The following is a 13571-nucleotide window of genomic DNA, read 5'->3' as shown; positions in this document are numbered from 1 at the left end:
AAACATTTCGTGATGGAATAAAACTAACAAAACTGTTTTAAAAACTATTCGAGCACATTCTTAAGAAACTCGACGCCTCGATACCTCCAGAAATTTCAGGGCAATGCAGCGTCATGCTCTCAATCACCGAGGCATATTTGCTGACTTTGAACCCCAACTCTTACTCCCGTTTGCCATCCTGCAAATGACACAATCTCGGCCATCTTCCATATTTGTCCAAATCCTTTCTGTCGCTGAAAGCCGGCGGCAATAAATGGCCCAAACTTCAGTCTGTCGGGACAAATGTGGGTCGACGGCTGTCAGTTCCGACGGGAGGGACGTCACGGCGGGCCGGCCTCGCTCCCCGTCGAGCGGCAGAGGAACAACAGACGCGACCGCCGGACGAGCGAGCTCTGAGCTGCGGCGAGGAGCTGCCCATTCCGTACAGCCAGTCTGCTAGTGTCAGAGACAGAGCTTCTGACAAATACACAGCCGACGACGGACGCGACGGGACGCTGGAAACAGATGTCCGGGCGGATTGGAGAGGAGAGGGCGATGCATTTGAAAAAGTGAGTGTGAGGATTCTTAGCGAGGGAGAGAAAGATGAGCGACGTTCTGATGTGTTGGCGTTACACCTTGTGATTTGATAAAGATGTCATCGCCGAATTTCTTGTCGCTCTCTTACATACAAAAGTTTTTAATATTGCAGCAGCGAACACATATTTATAATTTATATTACTATTTGCTGAACATAACAGTGAGTAAATTTTGACGAAGGGCTTTCAAAAATGGGAAGCGTAAAAACGCGCATTATACGACGTACGCGCAATACACAGATTTTAAATTGGTTTACCTGTGAAAACGAATTCATGACTGTGTTTTCGGCAAGTAAAACGTCACTGTACAGTCCATTTTGTGAGTTCAAAGCGATGGTAAACAAGACAAGTCGAATCGAAACTCCGACCCCTTCGTCTATCGAAGCTACCGGGAAAAGCGCTGTGTCTGCGGATTGAAAACATAAAACCCGTTTTCTGCGCCTTCCACCGTAGCATTTAGCGGTGACACACCGTAATACTTTAGATACCGGGAAATTGAGCATGACATTTGCGGTCAGAATGTTTTCCACGTTCCTCACGCGGACGTGAGCGAAGGGCCCTCTGGAACTGAAATCTCCAACCGCAAATGAATGCATACGGGCATCTCAAACAGCTAATTGGTCATAAAGGCGTAACTTTTCCCATATCGCGTTGAAAACATGAAATTATCGTTACCTTACTCAGCAGCTGTGATATGTGACCAGATTAAGAGTTAGCGTCAATTAGGAATGTTTCTAAGTGCGATTACTTAGCACAACAACATAACTTGCGGTTCCGTATCTCGTTATCTTCACTATATGCTTCAAAACCGCCATATTCCACCACTAAATATGTGGCCAATCAGCTAAATGTGGTTCTTACTCTTGATACAAACTTGCATTTGCAAGTCTGGATTTGCGTGCCATTTTGTCAGTTGTCACAATCCAAATTAACAGTAAGACACCAAACAAATGTGCGCTTTCACACACTCGTCATCGATTCTTCACATACACTTATAGGGTGGACCAAAAAGGATGGAAACATTTTGAACTCGCATAAAATATGTATTATTGCATGCAGGTAACTGAAAATGATACCAAACGAGAGCACATTTCGTGGAAATTCATAATGACATCTCTCTCATCTGCTTTCTCTCGCTTTCAGTCTCCCACAGCAAATGTTCGAAGAGGCCACTTTTGCGAGACAGGCACAGAGCGACCAGCCTGGCTGCTGACGCGATAGCCCGACGACACATGTCCGCTGGTATGACTCGCACAGCCTTGGTGATCGCTCTCTTCAGGTAACAGATGCCTTTAGAACCTTCCTTGTAGACCTAGCCTGAGGTGACCCCACAGTAAAAAAATCCATCGGGGTCAGGTCAGGTGAGCAGACAGGCCAGTTCCGACAGGCACTGCGGGATATCAGCCGGTCACCAACGTGGTTCTCGATCCACTTGAGCGTTGTTTCGCGATGTGAGGAGGCGCACCGTCGGGTGGAATCACATGAGGTCCATGAGACTGCCATACTTCGTTTGGACTACTTCAACAACTTCTTTAGCGTCGCTTGGTAGCGCTTTTGGTCGTCAGCCACGGTGTTGTCGCTCCCATCCTCGAACCGAAGTGGAACTGGCCTGTCTGTCTTTCATCTGACCTATGGATTCCTTTCCTGTGGAGTCATCTCAAGGGCCAGGTCTACAAGGAAGGTTATGTAGGCCTCTTTTATCTGAAGAGAGTGATCACCAAGGCTGTGCGAGTCATACCAGCGGACATGTGTCGTCGGGCTATCGCGTCAGCCGGCAGGCGGGCCGCTATTTTCCTGTCTCGCAAAAGTGGCCTCTTCGAACATTTGCTGTGGGAGACTGAAAGCGAGAGAAAGCAGATGAGAGAGATGTCATTATGAATTTCCACGAAATGTGCTCTCGTTTGGTATCATTTTCAGTTACCTGCATGCAATAACACATATTATATGCGAGTTCAAAATGTTTCCATCCTTTTTGGTCCACCCTGTACGTCCCTCTGGGGACTGCAGATCGCAGAGACTGTTACACCAGTTCTGCCCCATCCTCCTCCTTTGCTGTACTTACCACATATAAGAGACGATGAAGAAGTGCCTCCTCAACTGGTGGTTCTTCATCAGATCCAGGATCTTCCTCCACTCGCCGATGTGCGCGTGGAACTCGTGCTGGAGGTACTCGCCCGTTCCTGGTCGGTTCTTGAGGTTCAGCTGTGTGGAGCGCAGCCGCTCGGCGGCCGAGCGACGGGGAGGGCCGTGACCGTTCCCTGCGAGCAGAGAATAAGAAAATATTTTTACCTATATTCCTCTCTAACACACGACAAAGCGACCCATTTTCCGTACACCTCCATTTCTAGCTATCCTCGACAAAGGCTGGCGCAAAATGATTAGTTAATGGCTGGTAAATGAGGCAAATGAATATCAAATTCTAGTTATCATATTTTCAACGCAACATTTCACGCGCAATAACATCGATAGAGGGTATAGAATGGGCATCAGCTATGTACGTCATTTACAAAATACACCACTACCGACTGACCTGTGGCCTCATCGTCGCTACCTTCGCCGTCATCATGATCAGCCTTGTCCAGTTTGAAGTCGCTGGGAAGGATGATACCGTTCAGTCTGGACCCGAGACGGATCAGCTTCTCAGCTTCTTGGTGTCGTCTCATCGAGACCAGCCACTGGATCGATTCCGGCATCAGGAACCTGTCGGTAGAAGAGTGGGTGTCAAGAACGGGCAAGGATGCAGACTGCTGTGGAAGGGGAAACGGTAGAAGGTGGTAGATAGGGCAACAGGAGATAATGTCGAGAGGACGACAGCATTTTGTGGCAGAACAGGCAGAAGGAAACTGATAGAAGTTAGAACGGATGGCGGTGTATGTACAGGGTGTCTCAAAAGTTCGTTATCACATTATATTTGCATGTGAAACAGAGTACATTGCGTCTTGATATATTTGTGACCCCTCAATGTGCTCCCCATTTAATAGGCAAACACATGAACACATGCTGCGGCATGCCAACCGGCATGTTTGGCTGCATGGCAGGCTTAAAGTTAATCCAGACTGACTTGACATGCGTCGTGAGCTCCTCGAGGCTGGAACAGCGCTACGCTTCGACGAGCCTAATTTTCAGCATAACCAACACATTTTTATGAAATTTTGATCCAATGAGGTGCCTGGCATGTGGTCTTGCCACAAACGCCTGTCACAGTCTCCTTGCACCGCTTTTAAGCTTTGCTTGACCTGTGCACTGATGCACTGTCTTGCCTGAAGATGGGCCTACGACCTCTCGGATGCCATTTTCTCCTCTATAAATGTGTTCATACTCGCGGTTCGAGTTAAGCTTGAGGGTTGAAACTCCTCCTAGATGTTCTTGGAAAAGCATTATGCTTCCCAAAGCTGTTTCTGGGACACCATTTGCAACCTGGTCAGCGTCTGGACGCCTATAACCCCACAATACCGTGACCTTGGCCTTTCGCATAGGAACATAACGGGACGAAACGGAGGCCTCCTCCTTCGCCCTTATGGGGTTGTTTTCGGGTTTGGACGGGTGTTTCATCTCGAACGTGAACTAGTTAGTCCAGATGACCTGGTTGATGTCCTCAGCCCTTTAGTTCTTTTTAGCCTCAGGCATAACGAAACTCATGTTTGGCCATTTTAAGACGTTTTTGACTGTTTTGAGCCCCCCGGTAAGCAAAGCTTAACCCTCGCATGTGTGCGGCGTTTGCCAGCTTCTAATGTGTAGGGGGGGGGGGTCGGTTGGACCCCCCCTTGCCGTTTGGCCCCTGATCGAGCTAGAGCTTCGCGGAAAAAACGAGCGTGTTGCCCGTGACGAGAGGAAGCCGATGATACCCAATTTTAAGGTCCTAGGTCATTGGTTGACCTTCCAGGTCAGGTCAATGACCCAAAGTCGGGAAAATCGGGACCTGTTAGAAAGTCGTAAAGTGTGGCTGATAAGGGGTTTTTCGGGGTGCTGATCACGAATATCGTGTTAGTTTTGATCACAGATGATGTCTTGAAGCATTTAGACCAGCTCGGGTCAGGTCAGGTCAGGTCAACCAGTAGGCGTCGTGACGGGTATTCGTAGTACGTGTCAACCACCTCTGACAGCTTCGTAACATGTTACAAAGTCACCAAAACTACTTCTTAAATGTTCAAATGGTTGCTAAATTCGAATTCAGCTCCAAAAACTAGCCTAGAAACATGTAAAACTCGAAAAAATGACCCGAGGTCACCCGAGGTCACCAAAGGTCAATGACCTGACCTGACCTTCAGGTGACCTTGACACACACGGGAGTAACATCAAATCACATGTTTGAACGTTTGAAACCACGAAAATCTTGCAAACACGCGGCTAGTGCGAGCCGACATACGCGAAATCGCGATTCCGGCCAAACATGGTCTCGGAAAAGAGGTCACAGGTCAAAGGTCATTTGGGTCAGGGTCATGAAATTTTCAGGGTAGGTGTAAAATTGATCAATGCGAGGGTACTGAAAGTTTCGTCGCGATCGGCCGCTTTTTACGCGAGTTATTCGCGAAAAACCATGGGGGGGGGGTCCATCCGACCCCCCCCCCCCCTACACATGCGAGGGTTAAGTCACCTTGAGTTATGTACCCCGAAAGAACACTCTTAGGCAGCTGGTAATCCATCCTGAAAAGTCTGTTTACCAACTTTCTAACCCTTTGACCTTTTTGATGGCCACTTTGGTGCCACACAGTTTTGGCCACATGGCTCACTCCTGAGAGCTGACAAAAAAGAGGATAAAGTTGCAATTATTGACTCCCGACAAATCATCGGTGTCACTTGCTAACTGTGCGTCCAGTTAGCGATGGACATTGTCTACAGACTGGTAGGCCTCACTCACCCTCAATCGTCGCGAATGGTCACGTGTTGACTAAATACCGAGACGTATGTACCCGTATTGGAGACCTTTATGTTGCGGCGTTAGCCGTCTGTGTAGGAAACGGGCTCTCTAGCAAAAACTATTTTGTCTACAGAAATTAGTTACTGTGGAGCATATTTCTACCAGCCATGGCAACCACGTTAGCCCAGTAACGAACCAATTTCAGCGTGCCTTTAAGCAAGAGAACCTAAAAACGTAACATTTAGGTGAGAACGAACTTATGGGACACCCTGTACTGCGGAAGAACGAACAGTAGATAAGTGGTAAGGCGGATGACAGAAAAGAGCCAGAAAATTGTAAAGAAGCCAGTTGTTACTGGTAAAGACAGGATCTTTAAATGCCACGAACTTCACAGCAGAGTGGACTCATGAGGAAACATGTGCTCGCTCGATATTTTTACCCCGAGCGCAGCCTCCGTCAACTCTGTCAGCATCGGCTGTAGTTTTTATCCGAATAATTATCAGATTAGCACCCAGGAGACTTTTTGTGAAACAGGAGATCATACAAACCTGCTTTACTGGAGGACAACTAGGTTGACAAAAGACGGCAGGGACCAGTCTTTGGCAGGGACCAGTCTCAAAAGACGGCAGGGACCAGTCTTGTTTTTGTTTAGCGTGTTGTCAAGGCCACAGATAAAGTCATGAATTTAGGCGCTAATTAATTTGTAGAGAGAAATAAAAACGGGCCAGTACGCCAGACAGAAGTTAGCATTCAGCAGGTAACACGCCGTGAAAAAGGCCAGTATACGGGCGACGGGTTAACTTGGAGCTTGACAATCTCTGACAGTCACGAGATAGAAACTTAGACACGTTTTTGTCACCAAGAGAAGATAAACAGGGTTTCATAATTAATTTCACAAACTGGCTGGCCAATGTCACCTGGTTCGCGATACCAGTTGGGTGGGTAGTTGAATTATGAGGTTGAACAAACTTGAGGAAAATTATGACAGAGACCCTAGCGTTGAGAGCTTATGAAGGCGGTAGTGATTAGGGTGATTTAAAGCGACAACTGTCGATGCTACCAGCGCGGCAGTATCTGGCGTATGTGCTATAAAAACCCATGTTTTTATCTTGTCTGGAATCTCAAAGGCCTCCCTGTGCGCTGAGATAGCAGACTGCTCGGCCATGGCCAGCGCACAAAAACTATACCGAGGAGCGTGTAGCAACGCACGCGGCGTTCCATCCGCGGATCTGAGCGGTTCATTGCCTGGCTGTTCCCAGACGCACCGTCTATAATCCCGATTCATTCTCCATTCCCCAGTAAAACTCTGACGGTTTTCCTTATTTCCAACTCACCACGCCCAAACTTCTTGACACGCGGAAACTTTCGCCCCGCGACGCTCTAAGCCCCTCCCTCCATCAGAATCTATTAGGGTCTCAGAGCTGAGATGTGAAAAAGAGAGGCAACTGCTTTAAAGATGAGATGCTATCGCTTTTGCTTCTCCACGCATGGTTCTCGCTTTACAACCTTGGTTCTGGCGTCACAGCCGCTGGCACTAGGTGGTAACCTAAATCGCCGTACCGTTAGGTGGCGGTCGGTCGATTGTGGTGGCCGGTCTCCACAGGGAGTGGGGTCGGTGGCCGACGAGAGAGCACGAGATGTGAAATTTTACAGCGGGACCATTTTATCGTGGACGGTGCAGAACTATTGCTGGTCCACCAACTCAGCGAAAAAAAAAATGAGAGAAAAGCTTCATAGCATTGTTCACTGTTCAGTTTTATTATTAGAGATTGGAGATCCGGGTGCCTACTTAGTAGTAGAAAAACATTCACATCTACAAACCAAGTAGCGCCAATGAGGCAGGCTAAAGGCGAATGGTGTTTAGATCAGCGCTGAATGTCATCATGACTCGGTAAACATGACTTTTTAAGCGGAGAAGGAACGGCTGCTTTTCGATTACAAAAGCAAGTTGAAACAGAACATTTAAAAACGTGACGCGGAAACGGATTGCATCCTTTCAGATAGTCTTTACACGGAATTCATTTTTAGACGAGTTAAGGCGACCTCTCGAGACGATCTGGAGCCTTCTTCCATCCGCTAGCATTGTAACAAAGGACGCGCGTTTATCAACCTCCCGGCCAATATACCACGCAGTGCGGCGCCCGATTCAGTCTGCATTGACACAACACGAGAGCCGGCCGCCACAAAGTTAAACACTCAGCGCGGCTCGTAAAGCAGCCAGCGAAGTCTTATTGTTTACGCAGGACGGAGATGAACAACCCGCTAAGCTGTATAACGCAAACAAATAACTGATACAAACGCTGACATTTATTACGCTGTTTCAGAGTTCAGAATAAATTTAACATTTTCAGCACACACACTAGACAACAAAGCTCACTCCAATTAAGTTCCGTTTCGATGAAATTAATGGTGTGAAGTGCTTTAGCGAGGAACATAGCGAGAATAAATACGTGAAGAATCATTGACCTTTTCCTCGAAAATGTAAAAACAATTTCGAGGAAAAGGTAAATGATTCTTCACGTATTTAAAGGAAATAGTTCACTTTTTAACATGGGTTTTGAACTGGAATAGCAGTTCCGTAGCTTGGGCTGAGACGAGCATAAATCAGGAGCTTTTACAGCCCAACGATCACCCTAGGCAAAGATATTCTATTTCTCGTCCCGAAAAAGGTGTCTTGCGTTGAGGATGTGTGCCTTGCATATATTTCCATCCAGTATGAAAAGAGCATGGGTCCCGAAAATTATTCAGAGAACTTCAAATTATCTACGAGAACTCTAGAGAAATTCTCGTACTGATCAATTAGGACATTCAGGGGAACATTATCAGATCGAGCAGATCGCCCAAATGCCGGTGGCTGCGATAATTTCTCTGTTTCTGAAGAAATTTCGGGACCCATGCTCTTTTCATACTGGATCGCGTGTGCCTTAAAGAAACTGAAAAGTTCTTCCTATATCAAAATATAGAAAAAAAATCTTTTGTTATAAAAAGGTTTTATGTTCTTTGCTGATTATTTTGAACATAAAAAATAATAAATCGTTGCAAAGAAAAATAATTTTGTGAAAGTGAACTATTTCCTTTAAGTTCCGTTTCATCCAAAGAGCGTGAAACAAAAGCTCACCAAAGCCGTTAACCTCTGTTCCAGAATAAAAGTAACTCAGCAGAATCAGAGAATGAGCAGAAAGCACAGCTAAATCCCGCTGCAAAGTAATCTAACCTACTCACCATGAGAAGAGTATGAGCAGGATGCAAAGCTAAACGCACTTCTGCTACAAATTCAAAGCTACTCACCACGAGAAGGGTATGAGCAGGATGCTCTCCACGCTGATGGCCAGCTGCAGCTTCCACCAGGAGCGGAACAGCATGGCCTGCAGGCTCAGCAGGATCTGGCCGATGGCGTAGGCCACGTATAGGATGAGTGGCGCGATCGGGCGAGACTTGGAGGGCGCCATCTCCACGGCCAGCACGAGCAGGGCGATCTCCACACCCTGCGGGGGATAGAGACGGGTCAAGACGTGTACCACTACCAGCACGAGCAGGGCGGTCTCTTCGTCCACACCCTGGGGGGATAGAGACGGGTCAAGACGTGTACATACCACTGCCAGCACGAGTAACGCGATCTCCACACCCTGGGGGAACAGAGACGGGTAAAGATGTGTACCACAGACAGCACGAGCAGGGCGATCTCCACACCCTGGGGGATAGAGACGGGTAAAGATGTGCACCATGGCCAGCATGCGCAGGGCGATCTCCATATCCTGGGAGAATGGAGACGGGGTAAAGGAGGCGCAAAAGGCCGAACACAGCCATGAGGAGGCATGCTAAGCGATACTATGCTGCTTGTCGACAACCGGCTTCTAAAAATACTTGTACGTTTTTGTGGAGGCTAAATCTACTTCGGAATACAGTGTCCACAGCACACATGGTGGAAATAAAATTAGCACGTTCTTCATTTCAAGATCCTAATGCGACGTGTCAAAAAGCCCAGCTCCATGATCATGTATGTAACTGCTTAAAAACGAGTTCGGCACTTGGCCCCATCTTCCTCTGTACATAAGGTTCAGACAGAAGAGCTAAATTAGGCATACTTTACCTACCGATTTCAATAATCGATCCGCTTTGCAAAATAGTTTGCAAGCTTCCCTTCTCAGATTTAGCCCAACGTCACTCCGTTTAGAGTTCATCCACCCCCATCCGTTTAGGAATCACGCCGACGAGTTGGTTAGACCCAATCCTACAGCAAAGTGCTGTGATTAGGATTTGGCAGTACTGGTTGAGGCTTAGGTGCTGCCAACTGCTAGGCATGCAAAATGTTTATCTTGTCTTAATGTCGTCGTATATGGACGTCGCCAAGAATTTTATTTTCTACATGGATATGCGCGGACCAATGTGGACAGCATAGATGTTACCAAATCTGGCTCAGTTAGGAGAGGCTGCCCCGGTGTGCTCAGTCTGCCAGTTTGGTGAGTTTGCCTGCTGAGTCTGTCTGCACGGTCTGCTCAGTCTGTCAGTTGTCTGACTGCGGTGTAGCCATTCTGCCGGTGGTCTAGTAAGTCTGTCGGAAGTTTGGTCAGTGTGTTGAGCCTGTCCGCAATCTGGTCACTCTGGTGAGCCCGTTTAGTCATCCTGTCTGATGAGTTAGTCTGATCGTTCTCTTGGCAGTCTGCTCACTGCTCAGTCTGCTCAGTCTGATTGGTAATTCTGTGGCCCTGTCAGCAATTTGCGCAGTCTGCCTGGTGATTTTGTCTAATGAGTCTGTCTGCTCAGTCTGTCTGCAGTCAGACTGTTCTCTCCTTGTCCGTGACCCTCGAGTAATCCGGAGCCGCGTACCCGGACAGTGCCCACCGCCGCGCCGCAGACAGAGCGCGCATTTGCATAATCCCGGGGAGTGCCCAAGCAGAATTTCTCGATACGCTGCCGGCAGCGAACGCAACATGCCTAAGAGGAGATGTAGGTAATGTGGCATCTATGGAACGTTTTACCCGGAAATGGGTGGGCTATTACTGCATGGATGCTGGACAACATATTCTGATAAGGGATGAGACTAGAAAACATGAATGATGCTGGCAAGAACTCTTTTTCGGATGGATGGCTGGATAAGATGGATAAGCGCATTACAATTCGATAAACATTAGACAGGTCGTTCAACAAACTGCTTATTTGTGAGCATGTTTACAGCCGGCAGCGCGTGATCGTTTCGATTGTACGGATTTCTGAGGATGACCGTGTTTAAATACAAGTGCTTCAAGGTATCCGAAATGACGCATTTGTATTTTAATGCATTTTCCAATTATCATAAATATGGGAAATACGAGTAGAAGGATGAAGGCGAAAAAACGCCACTTCTACAAGCGTGCTTTTCCTAAACCAATATCCACTTCCAAACGTCAAAGCTGTTCCGTATCATCCAGTCCCATCTCCCGTGAAGTGAAGCACCAAGTCACCTCCTGTTATGGTGTCTGAAGATCAATCGCGCTTCCCGCCCTTGAGAGGACACATTCCGAGAAGTCAGGGGCGCTTGAAAGACACATGGTGCGTCCAGAAAACGGAGAGGCCGAATGGCGATTACCCAAGGACGTTCGCCCCAGCTAATTGGCAATGACATGTCATATCTATGACATGCTCCCTGCACGGAAGGTTGGGAGCAGATTTATTGATTCCGATGTGGGGCACTTTTGATAATTTATTTTAGCCCATGCGTACGACAAAATGTATTTTGCTATTTTTTTACTTTCGAGAGAGAGAGAGAGAGAGAGAGAGGGGGGTGAAGGAAGGAAAGAAAGAGACAGAGAAAGAGGAGAGAGGGGGAAAGAGAGCCGAAAATATGAAGGATAAAAAAGATATGGGAGAAAAAGGAGAAAATTTGATGTTGCACATTTGCTTGTGGCCTGTAGCCTCTTTTTACCTCAATAGCTCAGTTTTTGCAACTGCTTATCGTCGGGCCAGCCCAAGGGCCAGCTGGTCGCGGCAGTGAAAACCCGATTCGACTCCCATCGGCATTTGCTATTTCTTCCCGGCGGGAATCACCTGCACCCAGTGGAGACGGTGGCGATATGGGCCAGATGACACGATGAGCGGTACAAGTAAAAACCAGTCGCTATGCCAGGGTGAACGCTTCCCGTCTATAACCCGGCGTTTCCGGTGGGGTTAGAGGTCATGGCCTTGAACCAGCCCGCGTCTGAGTCTAGTTACAGTAACGAATCAATCAATAACTTCAAATCAAAATGATAATAATTGTTCATGACGTTATCGGCCTCGTACTATCATGAGTGAAACCACGATTTTCAATCGACTGTTCGGTATAAGAAATAGTCGTCCTGACTAGACAGGATTTGTCAAATGCTCCTCTTAATCATTTTTATTAATTGACCACTCCTGTAGCTGTCGGTGTGGGTGCTTCCTACATTCCTGCAGCGGCAGACGGCAGCATAACTACGTGGTAGGGTGATAATTTTGTAGGAACTAACCAATTTTCACCCAGTATGTCTTCACCGACCAAACAGACAATCGGTCAGTTCCTGTTTGGTCGCGGAAATGCTCCTAAAAATGTTAAATGAACTTACAATACACATTGACCGATCTCAGACACATGGGAGCTGGCAGGATAAAAAAGTGAAAGTAAAATCCGTTTCGATTGTAAGACTCCAGCCCAGACGTCTAATTACCGCACACACTTTAAGAATACCCGCAGCAAGATAACGCAGATCTATCTATGAATTTAAGTGCGTAACGAGCGCCGGTATCGGTGAGGGTATCGGGCAGTGAGCTGTTTGGAAGGTATGAGGTCAAGGCGGGACGGTACGGGTCCCAGCACTGTCGTAATCGCTTTAATCTCTATCCCCTGTCATCTCCTGAAGAAGGCCGGAGACGGAAACCGGTTTTTGGGTGGCGTGTCTCCGGCTGGCGAGTGCACAGGATAGCACTGGCTGGTGCTTGGCATCAGATATCGCTGAAAATGGTCCGCGTGCGTGTGCCAGTTTGGTTCAGGGGCGCGTTGATTGCTTAGATAATTTACTAAGATCAGAGCTGAGTTTTGACACATCTGGTAAATATTAGATATTCAAAATAACCAATATTTTGGATGTTTGGATCCATCCCTCCCCCTCCCTTTCTACCAACCCTCCCTGTCTCCCTCCCCATCTTCTCCCTTTCTCACTCTCCCTCCCTCCCCTTCGCCTCTCCCTAACCTCTCTCCCCCCCTCTCTCTCTCTCTCTCTCTCTCTCAATTCTCTCTCCCTCCCTTTCTCTCTCCTCCCTCCCTCCCCACTCCCTTTCTCTCCTTTTCCTCCTTTTCTCCCACTTACCTCCCTCCTCTCTCTCCTCGTTTTTTGTCTCGTTCTCTCTCTCCCCTCTCTCTCTCTCCCTCTCCCTCTCCCTCTCCCTCTCCCTCTCTCCCTCTCTCTCTCTCTCTCTCATCTCTCCCTTCCCCAGAAAAAACTCACCTCTATGTAGAAGCGGGACAGAAAACGCAGCACCCAGTAGGAGCGAATATCTCGCACGAAGGCTATTCCGAGAGAAATGAGACAGTTCTGGCAGCATACCATCATGAACAGCGTCTTCCTTCCGTACTGAAAAACAGAGGTCAGGGTCATTCAGGCATTGGTTTGAGATTTCAATGAGTGATGATCAGACTTGGCCAGATTGACTGATGGAAATAAGTGGCAGTCACGGATATATGTCATTCAATGCGTGTATGTGGTGGTCTTGGTCACGCAATATTGAGATCGCTTGCTCTCTCTATATTACGGTATTGGAATGTCTCTCATTTACTGGTAGAGCCAGCCAGGTGTGTGTGTGTGGGGGGGGGGGGAGTTCTGTTTTTCCTGTTGGGTGATAATGTATTTGCCAAGTTAAGCAGTAAAAAAAGCACCGTTCATTGGTGTTGAAAAGAACTTTGTAGGTAACCTTTCCCCGACAGAACACAATTCGCATATTCGTCTCCTGGCAACTGAGTCCCAGAACGCCAAACGCTGCAACATTGGACATTTGTGTGCGATCAATGGAATGCACTCAGGGAGAGCGGTTAGAAATTGGACCCGAATATGAGCCCACTCCACTACCGATAGCGATAATATAGTGCAATTTAACGCACCAATACACTCATGAATCTTGCGGAACCGCCAGCTAGCTCTCGAGAGAAA

The 13571-nt window shown here is 47.6% G+C and overlaps 1 protein-coding gene across 1 annotated transcript in view; it reads right to left on the bottom strand.

The window, feature by feature from the left end:
* Positions 1 to 13571, bottom strand: part of LOC122384756 — a 57538-nt gene that overhangs the window by 28680 nt on the left and 15287 nt on the right. The window contains exons 6-9 of the mRNA XM_043372470.1: positions 12873 to 12998; positions 8722 to 8918; positions 3106 to 3275; positions 2638 to 2833 (exon numbers count right to left, since the gene is read on the bottom strand). Coding sequence (XP_043228405.1) covers positions 2638 to 2833; positions 3106 to 3275; positions 8722 to 8918; positions 12873 to 12998 — 689 coding nt within the window. The remainder of the gene's footprint in view (positions 1 to 2637; positions 2834 to 3105; positions 3276 to 8721; positions 8919 to 12872; positions 12999 to 13571) is intronic.

Source organism: Amphibalanus amphitrite, unplaced genomic scaffold (genome assembly GCF_019059575.1).
Source record: "Amphibalanus amphitrite isolate SeventyFive unplaced genomic scaffold, NRLGWU_Aamphi_draft 000197F_arrow, whole genome shotgun sequence".
In the NCBI taxonomy this organism is placed as follows: Eukaryota; Metazoa; Arthropoda; class Thecostraca; order Balanomorpha; family Balanidae; genus Amphibalanus; species Amphibalanus amphitrite.
The sequence above is the reverse complement of the archived record's forward strand: the minus strand, read 5'-3'. Positions and strand labels throughout refer to the sequence as shown.